The sequence below is a fragment of the Oncorhynchus gorbuscha genome, linkage group LG12 (genome assembly GCF_021184085.1).
Source record: "Oncorhynchus gorbuscha isolate QuinsamMale2020 ecotype Even-year linkage group LG12, OgorEven_v1.0, whole genome shotgun sequence".
In the NCBI taxonomy this organism is placed as follows: domain Eukaryota; kingdom Metazoa; phylum Chordata; class Actinopteri; order Salmoniformes; family Salmonidae; genus Oncorhynchus; species Oncorhynchus gorbuscha.
In genome coordinates this window covers 17,819,151-17,834,583 of record NC_060184.1, presented here as the reverse complement: position 1 = coordinate 17,834,583, position 15,433 = coordinate 17,819,151, and the positions used below count along the sequence as shown (strand labels likewise).

The 15,433-nt window shown below is 43.3% G+C and overlaps 2 protein-coding genes across 3 annotated transcripts in view; both read left to right on the top strand.

Annotated features, from left to right (window-relative positions):
• cfap61 (cilia and flagella associated protein 61) overlaps window positions 1–10,208 on the top strand; it is a 32,138-nt gene extending 21,930 nt beyond the window's left edge. For both annotated transcript variants that reach the window (XM_046291268.1, XM_046291266.1), the window contains exons 21-26: window positions 4,150–4,457; window positions 4,715–5,042; window positions 5,933–6,012; window positions 6,212–6,417; window positions 7,970–8,066; window positions 8,190–10,208. In XM_046291268.1, coding sequence (XP_046147224.1) covers window positions 4,150–4,457; window positions 4,715–5,042; window positions 5,933–6,012; window positions 6,212–6,417; window positions 7,970–8,066; window positions 8,190–8,390 — 1,220 coding nt within the window. In that variant the 3' untranslated portion in view covers window positions 8,391–10,208. The remainder of the gene's footprint in view (window positions 1–4,149; window positions 4,458–4,714; window positions 5,043–5,932; window positions 6,013–6,211; window positions 6,418–7,969; window positions 8,067–8,189) is intronic.
• A 249-nt stretch (window positions 10,209–10,457) lies between these two features.
• Window positions 10,458–13,052, top strand: LOC123990629 (insulinoma-associated protein 1a-like). The gene has a single exon (XM_046291272.1). It carries the CDS (start codon window positions 10,833–10,835, stop codon window positions 12,207–12,209), a length of 1,377 nt encoding a protein of 458 aa, XP_046147228.1. The 5' UTR covers window positions 10,458–10,832; the 3' UTR covers window positions 12,210–13,052.
• The last annotated feature ends 2,381 nt before the right edge of the window (window positions 13,053–15,433 follow it).

The window sequence follows — 15,433 nt, the reverse complement described above, 5'->3', positions numbered from 1 at the left end:
TAAAGAAATACACAATATGGAGCGTATGCCCTTTTAAGAACACATGGAGAGACCAGGAATACTGGGAAAAATGGGTTTTGTACATTGTCTAATTCAAAGATGATGTTACTGTTGTACGCATGATGTACGTATACTGTACCTGCCAGACCGTTTTTTGTCTATGTGTTCTTCAATTTTAAAAAAGTATAAAAATATATATGATGGTCCACCATCCAAAGGACATCCAGCCAACTTGACACAACTGTGGAGTCAACATGGGACAGCATCCCTGTGGAACGCTTTCGACACCTTGTAGAGTCCATCCGCCGATGAATTGAGGCTGTTCTGAGGGCAAAGGGGGGTGCAACTCAATATTAGGAAGGTGTTCTTTATGTTTGGTATACTACTGTATGTAGGAAGTGCTAAAGGCGCCCTTACATTAATTTCCACGGATGTAACATTATTCAAAAGTCTGAATAATTAGGGTCTAATTAGTGAGAGGGAAATCTTTCATTTCTCTCAACCAGGTCTGCCTCCTCCATCTCCCTCCATTTACAGGGTGATACTAATTTCTGAGAGGCCAGCTCCCTAATGGTACCATATTCCCTATATAGGAGCCTGGTCAAAAGTAGTGCACTATAAAGGGAATAGGGTGCTATTTGGAATGTAAGGTTTTCTGCTGATGAAAAGACTGATGTGCTTAAGTAGAATTCATATTTTTCATCTGAAGAAATATGAGATGTGCAGTGATTCAGATTAAGCCTATTAATTAGGGGATCTATTCATTATGGAGGAAATCATTTACTAAATGCAAATTACTTCTACTATGAATCTAATGTCGACCCCCAAAAAAATATGTTGAAGACATATTGGTTCAAATCTAATCAAATTGTATTAGTCACATGCGCCGAAAAAATACAGATACGAATAAGAGATAAAAGTAACAAGTCATTAAAGAGCAGCAGGCTATATACAGGGGGGTACCAATACAGAGTCAATGTGCGGGGGCACCGGTTATTTGAGGTAGACTTGGCGCTCCGGTTCCGCTTGCCGTGCAGTAGCAGAGAAAACCGTCTATGACTAGGGTGGCTGGAGTCTTTGACAATTTGTAGGGCCATCCTCTGACACCACCTCTTGAAGAGGTCCTGGATGGCAGGAAGCTTGGCTCCAGTGATGTACTGGGCTGTTCGCACTACCCTCTGTAGTGCCTTGCGGTCGGAGGCCGAGCAGTTGCCATACCAGGCAATGATGCAACCAGTCAGGATGCTCTCGAGAGTGCAGCTGTGGAACCTTTTGAGGATCTGAGGACTCATGCCAAATCTTTTCAGTCTCCTAGGTTTTGTCATGCCCTCTTCACGACTGTCTTGATGCGCTTGGACCATGTTAGTTTGTTGGTGATGTGGACACCAAGGAACTTGAAGCCCTCAACCTGCTCCACTGCAGCCCTGTCGATGAGAATGGGGGCATGCTCGTTCCTCTTTTTACTGTAGTCCACAATCATCTCCTTTGTCTTGATCACGTTGAGGGAGAGGTTGTTGTCCTGGCATCTCATGGCCAGGTCTCTGACCTCCTCCCTATAAACTGTCTCGTCGTTGTCGGTGATCAGGCCTACCACTGTTGTGTCATTGGCAAATGTAATGATGGTGTTGGAGTCGTGCCTGGCCGTGCAGTCATGAGTGAACAGGCAGTACAGGAGGGGACTGAGCACGCACCCCTGAGGGGCCCCTGTGTTGAGGATCACATCGGCTGTGGAGAGAGTGATCACACAGTCTTTCGGAACTGTCATGTATGTTTCAGTGTTATTTTCCTTAAAGCGAGCATAGAAGTGGTTTAGCTTGTCTGGTAGGCTCGTGTCACTGGGCAGCTCCCGGCTGTGCTTCCCTTTGTAGTCTGTAATGGTTTGCATGCCCTGCCACATCCGACGAGCGTCAGAGCCAGTGTAGTACGATTCGATCTTAGTCCTGTATTGACGCTTTGCCTGTTTGATGGTTCGTCTGAGGGCATAGCGGGATTTCTTATAAGCTCCTTGAAAGCGGCAGCTCTAGCCTTTAGCTCAGTGCGGATGCTGCCTGTAATCCATGGCTTTTGTTTGGGGTATGTACGTACAGTCATTGTGGGGACGATGTCATCAATTGACTTATTGATGAAGCCAATGACTAATGTGGTGTACTACTCAATGCCATTGTTGAAATCCTGGAACATATTCCAGTCTGTGCTAGCAAAACAGTCCGGTAGCTTAGCATTTGCTTCCTCTGACCACTTTTTTATTGATCTAGTCACTGGTGCTAGAATCAGGAGGATAGAATCATGGTCAGATTTTCCAAATGGAGGGCGAGGGAGAGCTTTGTATGCGTCTCTATGTGTAGAGTAAAGGTGGTCCAGAGTTATTTTCCCTCTGGTTGCACATTTAACATGCTGATAGAAATTTGATAAAACAAATTAAAGTTTCCCTGCATTAAAGTCCACAGCTACTAGGAGCGCTGTCTCTGTGTAAGCATTTTCTTGTTTGCTTATGGCGGAATTCAGCTCATTCAATGCTGTCTTAGCCTCTGACTCTGGTGGTATGTAAACAGCTACAAAGAATACAGATGAAAACTCTCGGTAGGTAGCGTGGTCTACAGCTTATCATGAGATATTCTACCTCTGGCGAGCAATAGCTCGAGACTTCCTTAGATATCGTGTACCAGCTGTTGTTTACAAAAATAAATAGACCGTCGCCCCTTGTCTTACCAGATGCCACTGTTCTATCCTGCCGGTACATCGTATAACCAGCCAGCTGTATGTTGATGATGTCATCATTCAGCCACGACTCCGTGAAGCATAGGATGTTACAGTTTTTAATGTCCCATTGGTAGCTTAATCCTCCGCGTAACTTGTCGATTTTATTGTCCAAAGATTGCACGTTTGCTAGCAGAAAGGAGGGTAGTAGGGATATATTCGATCGCCTACGAATTCTCAGAAGGCAGCCAGACCCTCTTTCTCCGCCTCCTCTTCACGCAGATCACGGGAATCAGGGCTTGTTTCCGAGGAAGCAGTGTATCGTTCGCGTCTGCCTTGTCAAAGTTGTGAAAGGAAAAGAGGATTCTGCTCGTCCGTGGTAAGTAATCATGTCTAGAAGTTATTTTCGGTCATAAGAGACAGTAGTGGCAACATTATGTACAAAATAAGTATAAAAATAAGTTACAAACAACGCAAATAAACAACAACAAAAACACAATCGGCTGGGGGTACGTAAAACGTCTGCCATCCTCTCCGGCACCATCTTGTTCCTTATTCCTTTTAATTTCAGCAAAATAATCATAGAAAGGAGGAATAATAATGATTTACTTCATAGAAATATAAAAAGCATTTAAAGTGTACTGGCAGCATTGTCCTCTGTAGTGGCACTGCTGTAGCCGTCCACTTCAGCACCATGGACAGAGAAAGAAAAGCAAAGCCCTGACTAAAAGTGGGGTGCTTCATTGAACAGCTTTCATTCTACATAAATGCATCAACTTCATGCTTGCAGTCCTTATAAATGATGATTACAAAATTTGGGATGATCTCTAGTTTTTCGACCAGAATGATGCTTACTTGAATGTATACTATTATACAATTCTTCTCCTTTTATCCCCCCCAAAAAAGAGTACAATACTTTTTTATACAGGCTTTAGAAATTATTTTATTCAGGGACAATATCTACATTACTGTCTCAAATCAACTGGAATGCGGCAGCCATGGTTGTTCTTCCCATTTAGGATAATAAGCCCAAGGTTAGGGATGGCTAGATTGAGGAGAAAAGGGCCACTTCTGAAACGTGTGCATCAAAGGACACATTCACTGAGGCTAAACTAATATAGATCCTCCTATTACCGTCATTATTAACATCAGTGAGTTTCATCATCAGGAGAGGCTGAGCTGTAAGAATTCAGAGGTCACTCAAATAGCTGCTCTCATCCCTCCTCCACAGCTCTTCACTGACAAAGAGAAGATTAGGCAGTCTTTGTGTGGTTGCCATGCCCCCTTGTTGCCAAGTGACCCGATCTTCTCCATCCACATAGCATCTGAGTAATTTGAGAAGGCTGGCTGTAATACATTTCAACCAATCCTCTTGTGATTGTAAATTGTATCAAGCTCGCTATTCATTCAATCTGTTTTTGGTTGGAATGTCTTGTTTTTGTTGCACTACAGGTAATGCCATAGTGTATGGCAACACCATTGACGCGTACACCTGTGTGGAGACTCTGTTATGCCTGGATGTCCAAGGCTATCGCATCCACCTGGTCCATCTGCCTACCACGGAGGGCTCCAGCTGCAGCCCCAGATCGTGCTTCAGCAACCCCACAGTGGAGAAGGCCATAAAGAAGGCCTTGGAGAAGAGTGGGGTCCATGTTCACCACAACTGCTTGCTGGCCCAGATGAATGACGGACAGAACCCTGAGCCAATCACCTCCTTGTCCTTCACCAGTGACAGTCAGCCTCTCCGGCTGGAGTGCTCTGTAAGTCCAAATCACCATCTCTGAGAGAAAAGAGGCGCTCTTACTAGGGTGCAGTAGCTTCATACTTGATTTAGTGAATTTGTAACAGGTCTCTAAAATGGAATGTATATCAGAGGTGTTGTGGGCTTCAATCATTTTTGGTCTCTTATTGTCCATTTTAATTGTGGATTTCATAATCGTATGAGCAGAGTAAAATAGTTGGTAGCAGGATCATTTAATGTAGTAAAACTGTCTAACCATCCTTGATTTCTCTGTAGGTCTTTATGAACCTCTCTTCCAAAGGTGTGGACTACGATGCCTTTAAGACCATCAACGACGCCTGTCTGGTGTACGACGGCCGACTGGTCATAGACACCACATTCCATACGAACGACTCCACCATCCGCGCAGCCGGGCCCCTCACCAAGTTTGCCCGGCGCTATCTCGCAGACCAGTGGTCCCACTCCAGCTTCAACTCTAGGGAGGTAGGCCAGGAGCTGGCTGCTGCTCTGCTGCCCTTCTTCGACCCCACGCTGGAGCCGGCCGTCAAGTCTCCAGCCAACCTGGACCGCCTCATCCCCATCTACACACAAGCCAAGATCCAAGGTCTGCTGCCGTCCAACACAGAAATAGCCAGAGAAATGATCTTCATCCATGTGTTATAGTTAAGCAATATGGCCTGAGGGGATGTGGAATATGGCCAGTATACCACGGCTAAGGGCTGTTCTTAATGACGACGACGCGCGGAGTGCATGGATACAGCCTTTAGCCTTGGCATTCGGGGCCCGAATCACCCAGTTTATAATACTGATTGAGTCATAATTCTAATTATAACTAATTGCCATTTTTTTTCTATCATTGTTGATTTATTCAAAACCCAAAGGTTCGCACCTTGTATGTCCTGTTATCCTGTCTGTTCAGGACAATGTACTCCATCTCACATTTTTATGTAATGCTACATTGTTCCCGAGTAATGGAATCTCTGAGCTACTCGCTTCTTTCTCATTTTACTGTTTGATCATCAAACAACAATGAACCATAACAATGGCCGATTCTGTATTTGTTTAGTCACAGGGTAAACAGGGTCAGGTGAAGAGCTGTGCTCACAAAACAACCACTTATTTTTGTCCGTTTCAAACCAATTGAAAAGCCTTGAACGTTTTTCCTAGTGGTAGAAATACCTTATCACTCGGCATTATTCTACAGCATTGTCTGTTAAACTGTGGTAGTTATCCACACATACAATTCTGTTCATTTGAACATGAATATAGTACTGTAACTATTTATTGCTCATCAAGTTACCATGTGTTTTTATCAATATTACACTAATTAGGTATTTTAAAGCATCCCACAGTTGGAAACATTATTTTCAGACACTGTAAGCAAGACATGTCTGTGACTTGGGAGTCATGCCTGGGTTTTCATTGTTTATTGGCATCAGTAGACCCACAAAACCCAGTTCAACTATTTTATCTGTACACACGGTTTTTACCAAGGTGGTAGACTGCCAGGAGGATACAGTTATCTCCATGCTACCAAACCAGAGCAAAGACCATCTGCAGTTCACCCTGTAGAGGTAGGTACCATTTTAAATCTTCACTAGAAAGTGCATGGCTTGATTATTTTGTCACATAAGTATGCATTTCTCTTTGTGACTGCTCATTTTGAAATGCAAGTTCTGAAAAAGATCGAGATTATTTTTCCAAGTTCTCATACAAGTTGTGATGTTAACAACAATACTGAAATCCCTGTCTGATTTGTCCTATTCTCCCCAGGGAAGAGAGATCCTGACTGGCCGCATTGAGACTGGCAACTATTTCCACCTGCACCTGAACCAGTATGGCATGGTGGAGACAATCACCTGTCTGTCACTGAAGCCCTTGCCAGTCTCCAACTACCTGTGTCTCTATGGGAAACATGAGCTGCTGCTCAACCGCCTGTGTTCCCGTTATGATGAAGGGCTGGTTCACGACCTCTACAGGTAGGTAGCTGCTGGGGTGGTTTACATTACAGTACACCACAGAGAGGAGGGAGTGGGGAGATTCAGGTCTCTGGAAAGATACACTAGATGGCCAAAAGCATGTGGACACACCTTCAAATTAGTGGATTCTGCTATTTCAGCCACACCTTGTATAAAATCGAGCACACAGCCATGCAATCTCCATAGACAAACATTGTCAGTAGAATGGCCCGTACTGAAGAGCTCAGTGACTTTCAACTTGGCACCGGGATAGGATGCCACCTTTCCAACAAGTCAGTTCGTCAAATTTCTGACCTGCTAGAGCTGCCCTGGTCAACTGTAAGGGCTGTTATTGTGAAGTGGAAATGTCTAGGAGCAACAATGGCTCAACCGTGAAGTGGTAGGCCACACAAGCTCACAGAGCAGGACTGACTAGTGCTGAAGCACATTGCGTGTAAAAAATCATCTATCCTCGATAGCAACACTCTTTGGAAACCATGTCAGCACAATAACTGTTCGTCTGGAGCTTAATGAAATGGGTTTCCATGGCCAAGCAGCCGCACACAAGCCTAAGATTGTCATGCACATTGACAAGCGTTGGCTGGAGTGGTATAAAGCTTGCCAACATTGGACTGTTTCAGCATGATAATGCCCCCGTGCACAAGCGAGGTCCATACATAAATGGTTAGTCGAGATCGGTGCGTAAGAACTTGACTGGCCTGCACAGAGCCCTGAACTCAACCTCATCGAACATCTTTGGGATGAATTGGAACGCCGACTGCGAGCCAGGCCTAATCGCCCAACATTAGTGCCCAAACTAACTAATACTCTTGTGGCTGAATGGAAGCAAGTCCCTGCAGCAATGTTCCAACATCTAGTGGAAAGCCTTCCCAGAAGAGTGGAGGCTGTTATAGCAGCAAAGGGGGGACCAACTCCATATTAATGCCCATGATTTTGAAACAATGTTTGACGAGCAGGTGTCCATACACTCCTGGCCATGTAATATATAGTTACATTTAAAATGTTTACAGACAATACAAGTATGGTCAAGGAAAAAAGTAAATCAACACACTGTCTTTATGTAAATCTGCATTTTGAGTAGGCAGCTCTCTCAGAAGAAGTATGTCTTCAAGATACTGTTCCCTGTCAGTGTTTGCAGGTAGGCCAGCGGTTGGAGATTGGTGTTTGAGTGACCTCGTTTCTGATGTTTCAACACGCCATATATAGGAGCCATTGTCCCTGGGTCTAATCTATTAATGCAGGTTCCCAATCTGCTTCTTCTGCTCTGTGGAGAAGCGTAGCCACCCTGCCGTGTTCATAAAGCTGTCTAACACTTACTACATCTGGATTCATCACTGGCCCTTGTCATGGCTCTGAATGAGGCCACTCTCAATGTCATTATTGGAGCTGACTGAACACATCATCAACTGTTAAAATAATGAATTGTCCATGCTGTTGCTGTTCTGTTGGGGGTTCTTAGGTGAATGCACTAAATGTGTGTGCATGTGTGTGCGTGCGTGTATGTGTTTGTATGTGTGTGTGTGTGTGTGGGGGGGGGGGGGGGTGTTGGTAGTTATTTCAGGGAGAAATGGTGCCTGGCGATATATCATGATCGCTTTGCAGACTTTGAGCAGGAAATGCACCAGATAATGGAATCAACTAAAGTGCAGGTTGGATTTGTCTCATCTTTCTCCATTCACATGTTTGTCTACCGATACTATTTGTCATTGCTATGGTCTTTTTTGAAGGGGGGGGGGGGGGGCTTTTAACGAAGGCCTTCTCTCTTTCTCCAGGACCACAATGATGTGTCCATTTCAGAGCTTGTTCAGAGAATGGTAGATGAGAAGCTGGACATTATTGAGGAACCGAACGTGTTTCTCAAGAAGGTGTTTGAAACAAGTGGGGGATTGGCTTCCCTGAAGACCAGCACTCTGAATTACCTGAGGTACAACAGGTACCACCTGACTATGTATGCCCAGCCTGGACTACTGTAACTGCTCCGACATCTTATTTTACCTCAACCCACATTTTAAATGACATATTCATCACAAATAAATATTCCATTGTTTTTATTGAATTTAAACGTTGTAGAATCATCCAACTGTAGTAAAAACATTGACATTCAATTGAGTTCATTTGAACAGAAAATACAGTAGCCAATGTTTTTAATAAATGTACTTGTGATTTTAGGTAGACAAGGATATTAGGCTATGTACACACTTTTAGCATGAACAAGAACACTAACTTGTAGTTCTCTTAATTTTATGAGAAGTTAAAGTTGACTGATTTGAGAAAACAGAGAAAACAAAACAATCCTCATTAAGTGTTATAATAAAGTCACAACGAATTGTCAAATTCTGCTTTCTCACATAACAGTTTTTGCTCAAATTCGCATTAAAAGGTCACTTGTAATTGTAACTGCAAATGTTATTGGGATGACTGATACGACCTAGGCCTAGATGAAAGTGGATTTAGTGAGTGCGAGGAGGGGTTCTATATTCTACAGCTGTATGGTAATGAGGCTCAAATCTTCACTGCCTCTCTTTGCGCAGCACACGCCAATGAACAAATAGCCGCACACGCGCCTCAAGGTATGGGATCGTTCAAGCGATTATCAAATAGCTCGGTAAGATAAACGTTAATTGGTACAATATATGAATCTATGAAATGACATGGCTCAATGACACCCAATGAATTGTGTCATCCCCTGGCTATTGAATAATTAGCCATTTTAATGCAAACAATTTCCCAGAGGAAGGCAATTTAAAAAGTGTTTGAAAACATGGTATTCTAGCATGACCTATAGGCCTATATTATAGGCTTATACTGTAGGTCATGTTAGAATACCATTTTTTCAAACACTTTTTAAAAATTTTACGTACTGAAAAAGATCTTAAATTATTATTTGCATCATTGTTTGGGCCTTGGATAATTACTTTAATTAAAATAATTTCACGTAGAAGATTAGTTTGAGCAACTTTATAGTTATATACATGTAGATGCCTATTAATAACCGGATAGCCTATGCCATTCAAATATCATATTCGGTGAAATTCTGTCAAAAGAAACAAAAAGACTTGGTCAGACATCTGGCATGTGGTTTATCGCACAAATTATTATGGAATTAAATCTTGACGCATTAGCCAAACTAGACAAGTCTTCTCGTTCCTCGCCATGGTGGTGGATAGCCTTTAGGCTATATTTTAGAGATGGGATATGACCCTAAAGGAATTGGGTTTGGCTGTTTTTAACGGAGAGATAATCAGGGTAGGGCCCGTTTGGAGACGGTCGGCTTTGTTCAAACCACACTGATCACGCACAGCACGCGCCGAAAGTATCTATTGGCCAGATTGCTTTGTTGCACATTTTACCGTGCAATTTCCCTTTCAATCACAAGCGGGATACAGCTTGCAAAAGCGCTGCCATTGTAATGCAAAGCAGGGAACCCTGTTTCATTAATTATGTATGCGTAAAATGACTGATTCATATGTCCAGAGTTCAACTGTCGTATCCAACACATGTCGCTATGGATGCCTTGAAATGTTTCTTTGTTGCTTTTTTTTCTTTCTCTCCAATATAAATATTTGCTTGTTTGGGGTTTTTAAATGTGGTGTTTTAAAGGAATAGGCTATAGTTTAAACTTTGTATTGGTTGAACAATTTGTCGATTTTCTTTAGCCTTGAATAAAGCTTAATAATTATGCAATTGAAGCAGATTAAAACATGCAACTCAGCAATGTGTGTGTGTGTGTGTGTATCTGCACAGACGATAATATTTTGGGTAGGCCAACTAATAAATAACACCAACCCCAACCATCTTTGTCATTGTCCGATAAATCAGGCACCCCTGCCTAATTTTTATTTTAGATTCTAATGGTTGTTGTGTAGTAATGGACATCTCCTTTTTGGCAGATCTTTGTGTGCCCCCCCCCCCTCCCGCATAAAGGAGGGACACAAAGCCGAGGCACGTGTGCATTTCTATGCAAACTCATCAGACCGTAAAAAGAGGGGGGTCCCGGCGTGTGCCTTCGATGGGACGAGGTTATGGGGGGGCAATGCGTGCATAGTAATATTTTTTTTTAAACTCAGGTACATCTGCTTAGCAAGCTGCAAATCCTCCTTTATTTCCACCCGAAACCAAGCCCTTCTCTCCACCCTCCCAAACCAACTCCGCAAATCCATAGGGATCTTAGTTCCATCTGATTGGTTGGGGATGAGGCAACAAGGGGCGAGAACAATATCATAATTTCCCCTTAAAACGAGTGCAGCTATGTCGTGATGAAAGCATCTCGGGAGGAGAACGAATCAATAGCAGCCAGGGGAACGGTGAACCAATCAAAGTGTCCGATGTGTCTGTAATAATAACCTGAACCTGGATTTTATTTCAACATAATCTGTGCGTCAACAGTGCCTTAATCTGTTCCGTCCATCGCAAAAATGCCAAGAGGATTTTTAGTGAAAAGGAACAAGAAACCAAACCCTATGTCTTACAGGGTCCGCTCTGATGAGGTGGAGCAGGGACAACAAATACAAGCTTTCGCATCCTCCCCTGAGCGCGCAGATGCAGCATCCCTGTTCTGCGAGGCATCAGCAACAGCAGCAGCCCCCGGACAAGATGCTAAACCTGTTCAGTTTGGGAACCCGGAGGCATTGTACCAGGTTCTCTACAGCCCCACCCGGCCCGTCAGTAAAGACCATGAACAAGGATATTTAGAGAGACATTTCAATCTCGGCTCACCGGTGTCTGCTGAATCCTTTCCCACACCTGCATCGCATACCACTTTAGATCCCCTCTTTGCCCCTGTGGACCTAAAAATCGGTACTAGCAACTGCAATCGGACCGGGACAACCACGAACACAAATCTACCCGCTGTCACCGGGAATGGCACCAAAAGGCCTTCAAGCGACACCGAGCGTAAAAACAAGCCTCCATCAAAAAAAAACAAAGCTATCAAGAAACTACATTTCGAAGACGAGATGACCACATCACCCGTGCTTGGGCTCAAAATTAAAGAGGCTCCCGTCGACCAAAAACCCAGACCACAGCCGGCAGCAGGTGACAAGCCTCTCGGTGAGTTCGTCTGTCAACTGTGCAGAGAAGCATATGGCGACCCTTTCGCGTTGGCCCAGCATAAGTGTTCCAGGATAGTGAGGATTGAGTACAGATGCCCTGAATGTGATAAGGTTTTCAGCTGCCCGGCAAACCTAGCCTCCCACAGGCGCTGGCACAAACCAAAACCTCAAAATAACGCGTCAATGTCTGGTGCACAACATATTAAATCAGAGAGTGATAAGATGTGCGCGCTCGACAAGGCTGTGTCTGATGAAATAAAGGGCCGGAGTGATAGAGACACACCCAGCCCCGGGCTGTCAGAGTCGGGATCAATTGGATCAGAGGAGGGTCTCTATGATTGTCATCACTGTGGGAAAAAGTTTAAACGCCAGGCATACCTAAAAAAGCACATAATATCTCAACATGCCACAGCTTCCCACAATACCAGCAGTGAGGTCCACGATGCCTATCCCTTATCCCAAAACGAAGGAAAACCGAGTGACAAAACTCCAAGCCACGCACCATTGAATCTGAGTTCCTCAGGGTGCCACCTGTGCCCTGTTTGTGGAGAGGACTTTCCCAACAGAGTCAACCAGGAGAGGCACATCCGTCTCCTCCACTCCTCGCAGGTCTACCCATGCAAATACTGCCCTGCCATGTTCTACAGTTCTCCGGGACTTACACGGCACATCAACAAATGTCATCCCTCAGAAAACAGGCAGGTTATACTCCTTCAGATGCCTGTGCGACCAGCCTGTTAAACTGAAGAGATACCTGTGCCTTTACGTGTGGACGTCATACAGTATGCGTGAAGTTTGTCTCCGTCCTCGACCACTGCATTTACTAATGGGGATTTAAAATCCCGTTTGGAGCTTGAATTATATATTTTTCAGACTCATCTTAGTTTATCTAAAGTACGTAAAGCATTAGACTGTTAACTTTATTTTTCTAGGATCTCTGCACAAGTGCTTTTGCATTAGCTTCTAGACCTAAGAAAGGCATATCCTAGCTGTACTGTTGTCATACAATTGCCTTTTAATTCACAGGCTGGAAATGTATCTATCACTTTATTAGCTTGTGAATCTGTGGACATTCAATTTTAGCTTTGTCTCTGAACATAATACAATTTGAAAGGTTTGCCCTAGTGTAGCCATCAATGCCTTGGATTAGAGCTCATGTACACTCCTGCTGTAAAACTGCCTTAATTTATATGTCGAATAATGATTGTTTTTAATGTCTTATTTATCATTGGCCAGATATTGTATCATTATTGTTATTTTACACGTGTATTGCCAATATACCATACATAAAACCATCATGGTTATTTTCTATTTATTTATTTATTGAATTGATCTTATGTAAATTATGTTTTGTGTGATTTATGTGAGACTTATTCATGTGTTTTTTCATGCCATAGCCAAATGATCCTTTTGACTTATTTATTTCAAGTTTACATAGATACTGAGGATGGTGTATAAGTAATCGATCGACCCTGAGCTTATAAAACATTCTCTTCAATGCTCTTAAATGCAATCCTGTTTTTTTGCTCTGATTGTTTTATAACTATTAGCTATATGTCTAAATAATAAAAGCAAAAAAATCTATATTGTTTGACTAACTTGGATCCAAGAAAATTCTGTTTTCTGAGCTTGTAGCTTCAGGATCATGCAGCCACAGTGGTGGTGTTATTATAGTGCATTTCACTATTGTCAGAAAGTAAAAGGACATGGCCTGGTCTTGGCCCTGCATGGTCAGTCAGTGAGGGAGTACAGGGTAGTGCAGGTGTTCAGCAGGTTGAGTTTGTTTTGTCTGTCTTCCTAAAAGGCTCCCCCTCAACACATTGACTCTTTGACTCAGGCTATCATCCTCACACCAGAGGCATCCTCCATTAGCAACATCCCATAGTTCAGCAGCCCAGAGCAGACCAACAAGAAGCAGAGATGGCACTACTGCACCAGAGAGTTTTTATTTCTCACTGCATCCAGTGGAGGCTGCTGAGGCGAGGATGGCTCATAATAATGGCTGAAATGGAGTGAATGGAATGGTATCAAACACATGTTCGTGGACACCATTACATTCACTCCATTCCAGTTATTATTATTAGCCGTCCTCCCCTCAGCAGCCTCCACTTACTGCATCCCATCTCATAGTGCAGCACAGGGCAGAGTATAGTTGGAGGGAATACTGGTTCCTGTCACTCTAGGGCTCAATTGAAGTCACATACATGTTTAAGACATTTTGTTTGTTGTAATAATCCTTCAGTCCATGCAACTATAATGAGAATCGACATAATATTAACTTTTTAATTACACTGGAGCTGGCTTAGTGATAATGCTATAAAGTAATGAAGGGATTTTTTTTTCACTACTAAGGGTAAGCTCTCATAGCCACCTGGGCTCCACCTGGTTCTCCATGGCAACCAGATCTCTGGAGGAGTAGAAAGATGTGACGGACGAGCCAGCCACACCCTTACACAGTAACTGCTGCTGGTGGTAGAGGACTGCAAGCTGTCAAATGCACATATTATGCTCACTGTCACTAAGAGTGGCATGGTCAGAAACCTAAGGCATGGTCAGAAACCTAAGGCATGGCCCTATAAGCTTGTAAATAATCAGAAACCCCCCAAAAACTTGATTGAGCTGGATGATAAAAACAGAAAATGAATACAGTAAGAAATGAGTATGGATATACCACTGAAAATGGAAAAGGTTTCTAAACTGGAATGGGTAGATGTATGTGAGTTCGTTGGTGGGCCGCTAGGAATTTTCAATTGACTTTTGCTAATTACATTTTTTTTTTACCGATGTTATGTGGTGAATTTCTGTTTTTAAAAAAGGCACCTAAAGTTCTGAGGTTTAGAGAGAGGAAATTCTTGGACTCTATTGGACTTTTATTTTACACGGAAGAGGAAGTGTCCTCAACTGCACTTCACAAATGCTCTGCGGTGACCACAAAATATGTCCTCACTAACCTCAACACATTCCTTCAGTTCCCCTGAACCCCAGACCCCTCTCCTCACATGGTGATGGCCTGGCTAACAGTCCTCATGCACCTTTCAGCCCACACCACCACACACATCACGCTTCCACACGGCCGGCGGTACCGGTGCCTCAATCTGACACTAACAGGCTCCTGAACAGCATCTATCCCCAAGCCATAAGTCTGATAAATACAGTAGCTAACAGAATGGCTACACGGACTGTCTGAGTTTACCATTGTATTTCATGTTTTATCTCCATGCACACTCACAGGAATCTACAAACTCATACACACATAACATGCAGACACATTTATTCTGGCTCTACACAAAAGAGCACACGCGCACACTCACACTCACATACACTCATCGCATACGCTGCTGCTACTCTGTTGATCATATACCCTGATGCCTAGTCACCTTATAAACATTGCACATTGTAAATATGGTATTGGAACTGATCCTGTATGTCTTCTTACTTTCTCCTGTTCTTCTTATTTCTTGTTTTTATTTCTCATTTGTTTCCGTTCTACCTTGTTATTTTTAGTACTAATCACTGTATTGTTGGGTTTGGAGCTTGCAAAAAAGGCATTTTACTGTACTTGTTCATGTGACATTAAAACCTGACACACACACACCTCCTCTCGGCGGGTATCCCAGACAGGTGTGCGGCAGACAGGCAGCTGGGGAGCGGGCCAAAGATAAGAGCTTCAGATAAAGCCTTTCCCACCAACAGTACCGACCGCTGCTGCACTATAATGGAGCTGCCTGTGGCAGTCTAGTTCTACACCACAATGAGAAAGAAAAATGTGGGAAAGGGAAATGCATAGCATTGGCAAATAGGTCGAATCTTTAATAGTGTACCATTCAAATATGACAGCCAATCTGAACTCCATGGAAGGAGAGAGCAGGGAGTATGTGTTAATATGACAGCCAATCTGAACTCCATGGAAGGAGAGAGCAGGGAGTATGTGTTAATATGACAGCCAATCTGAACTCCATGGAAGG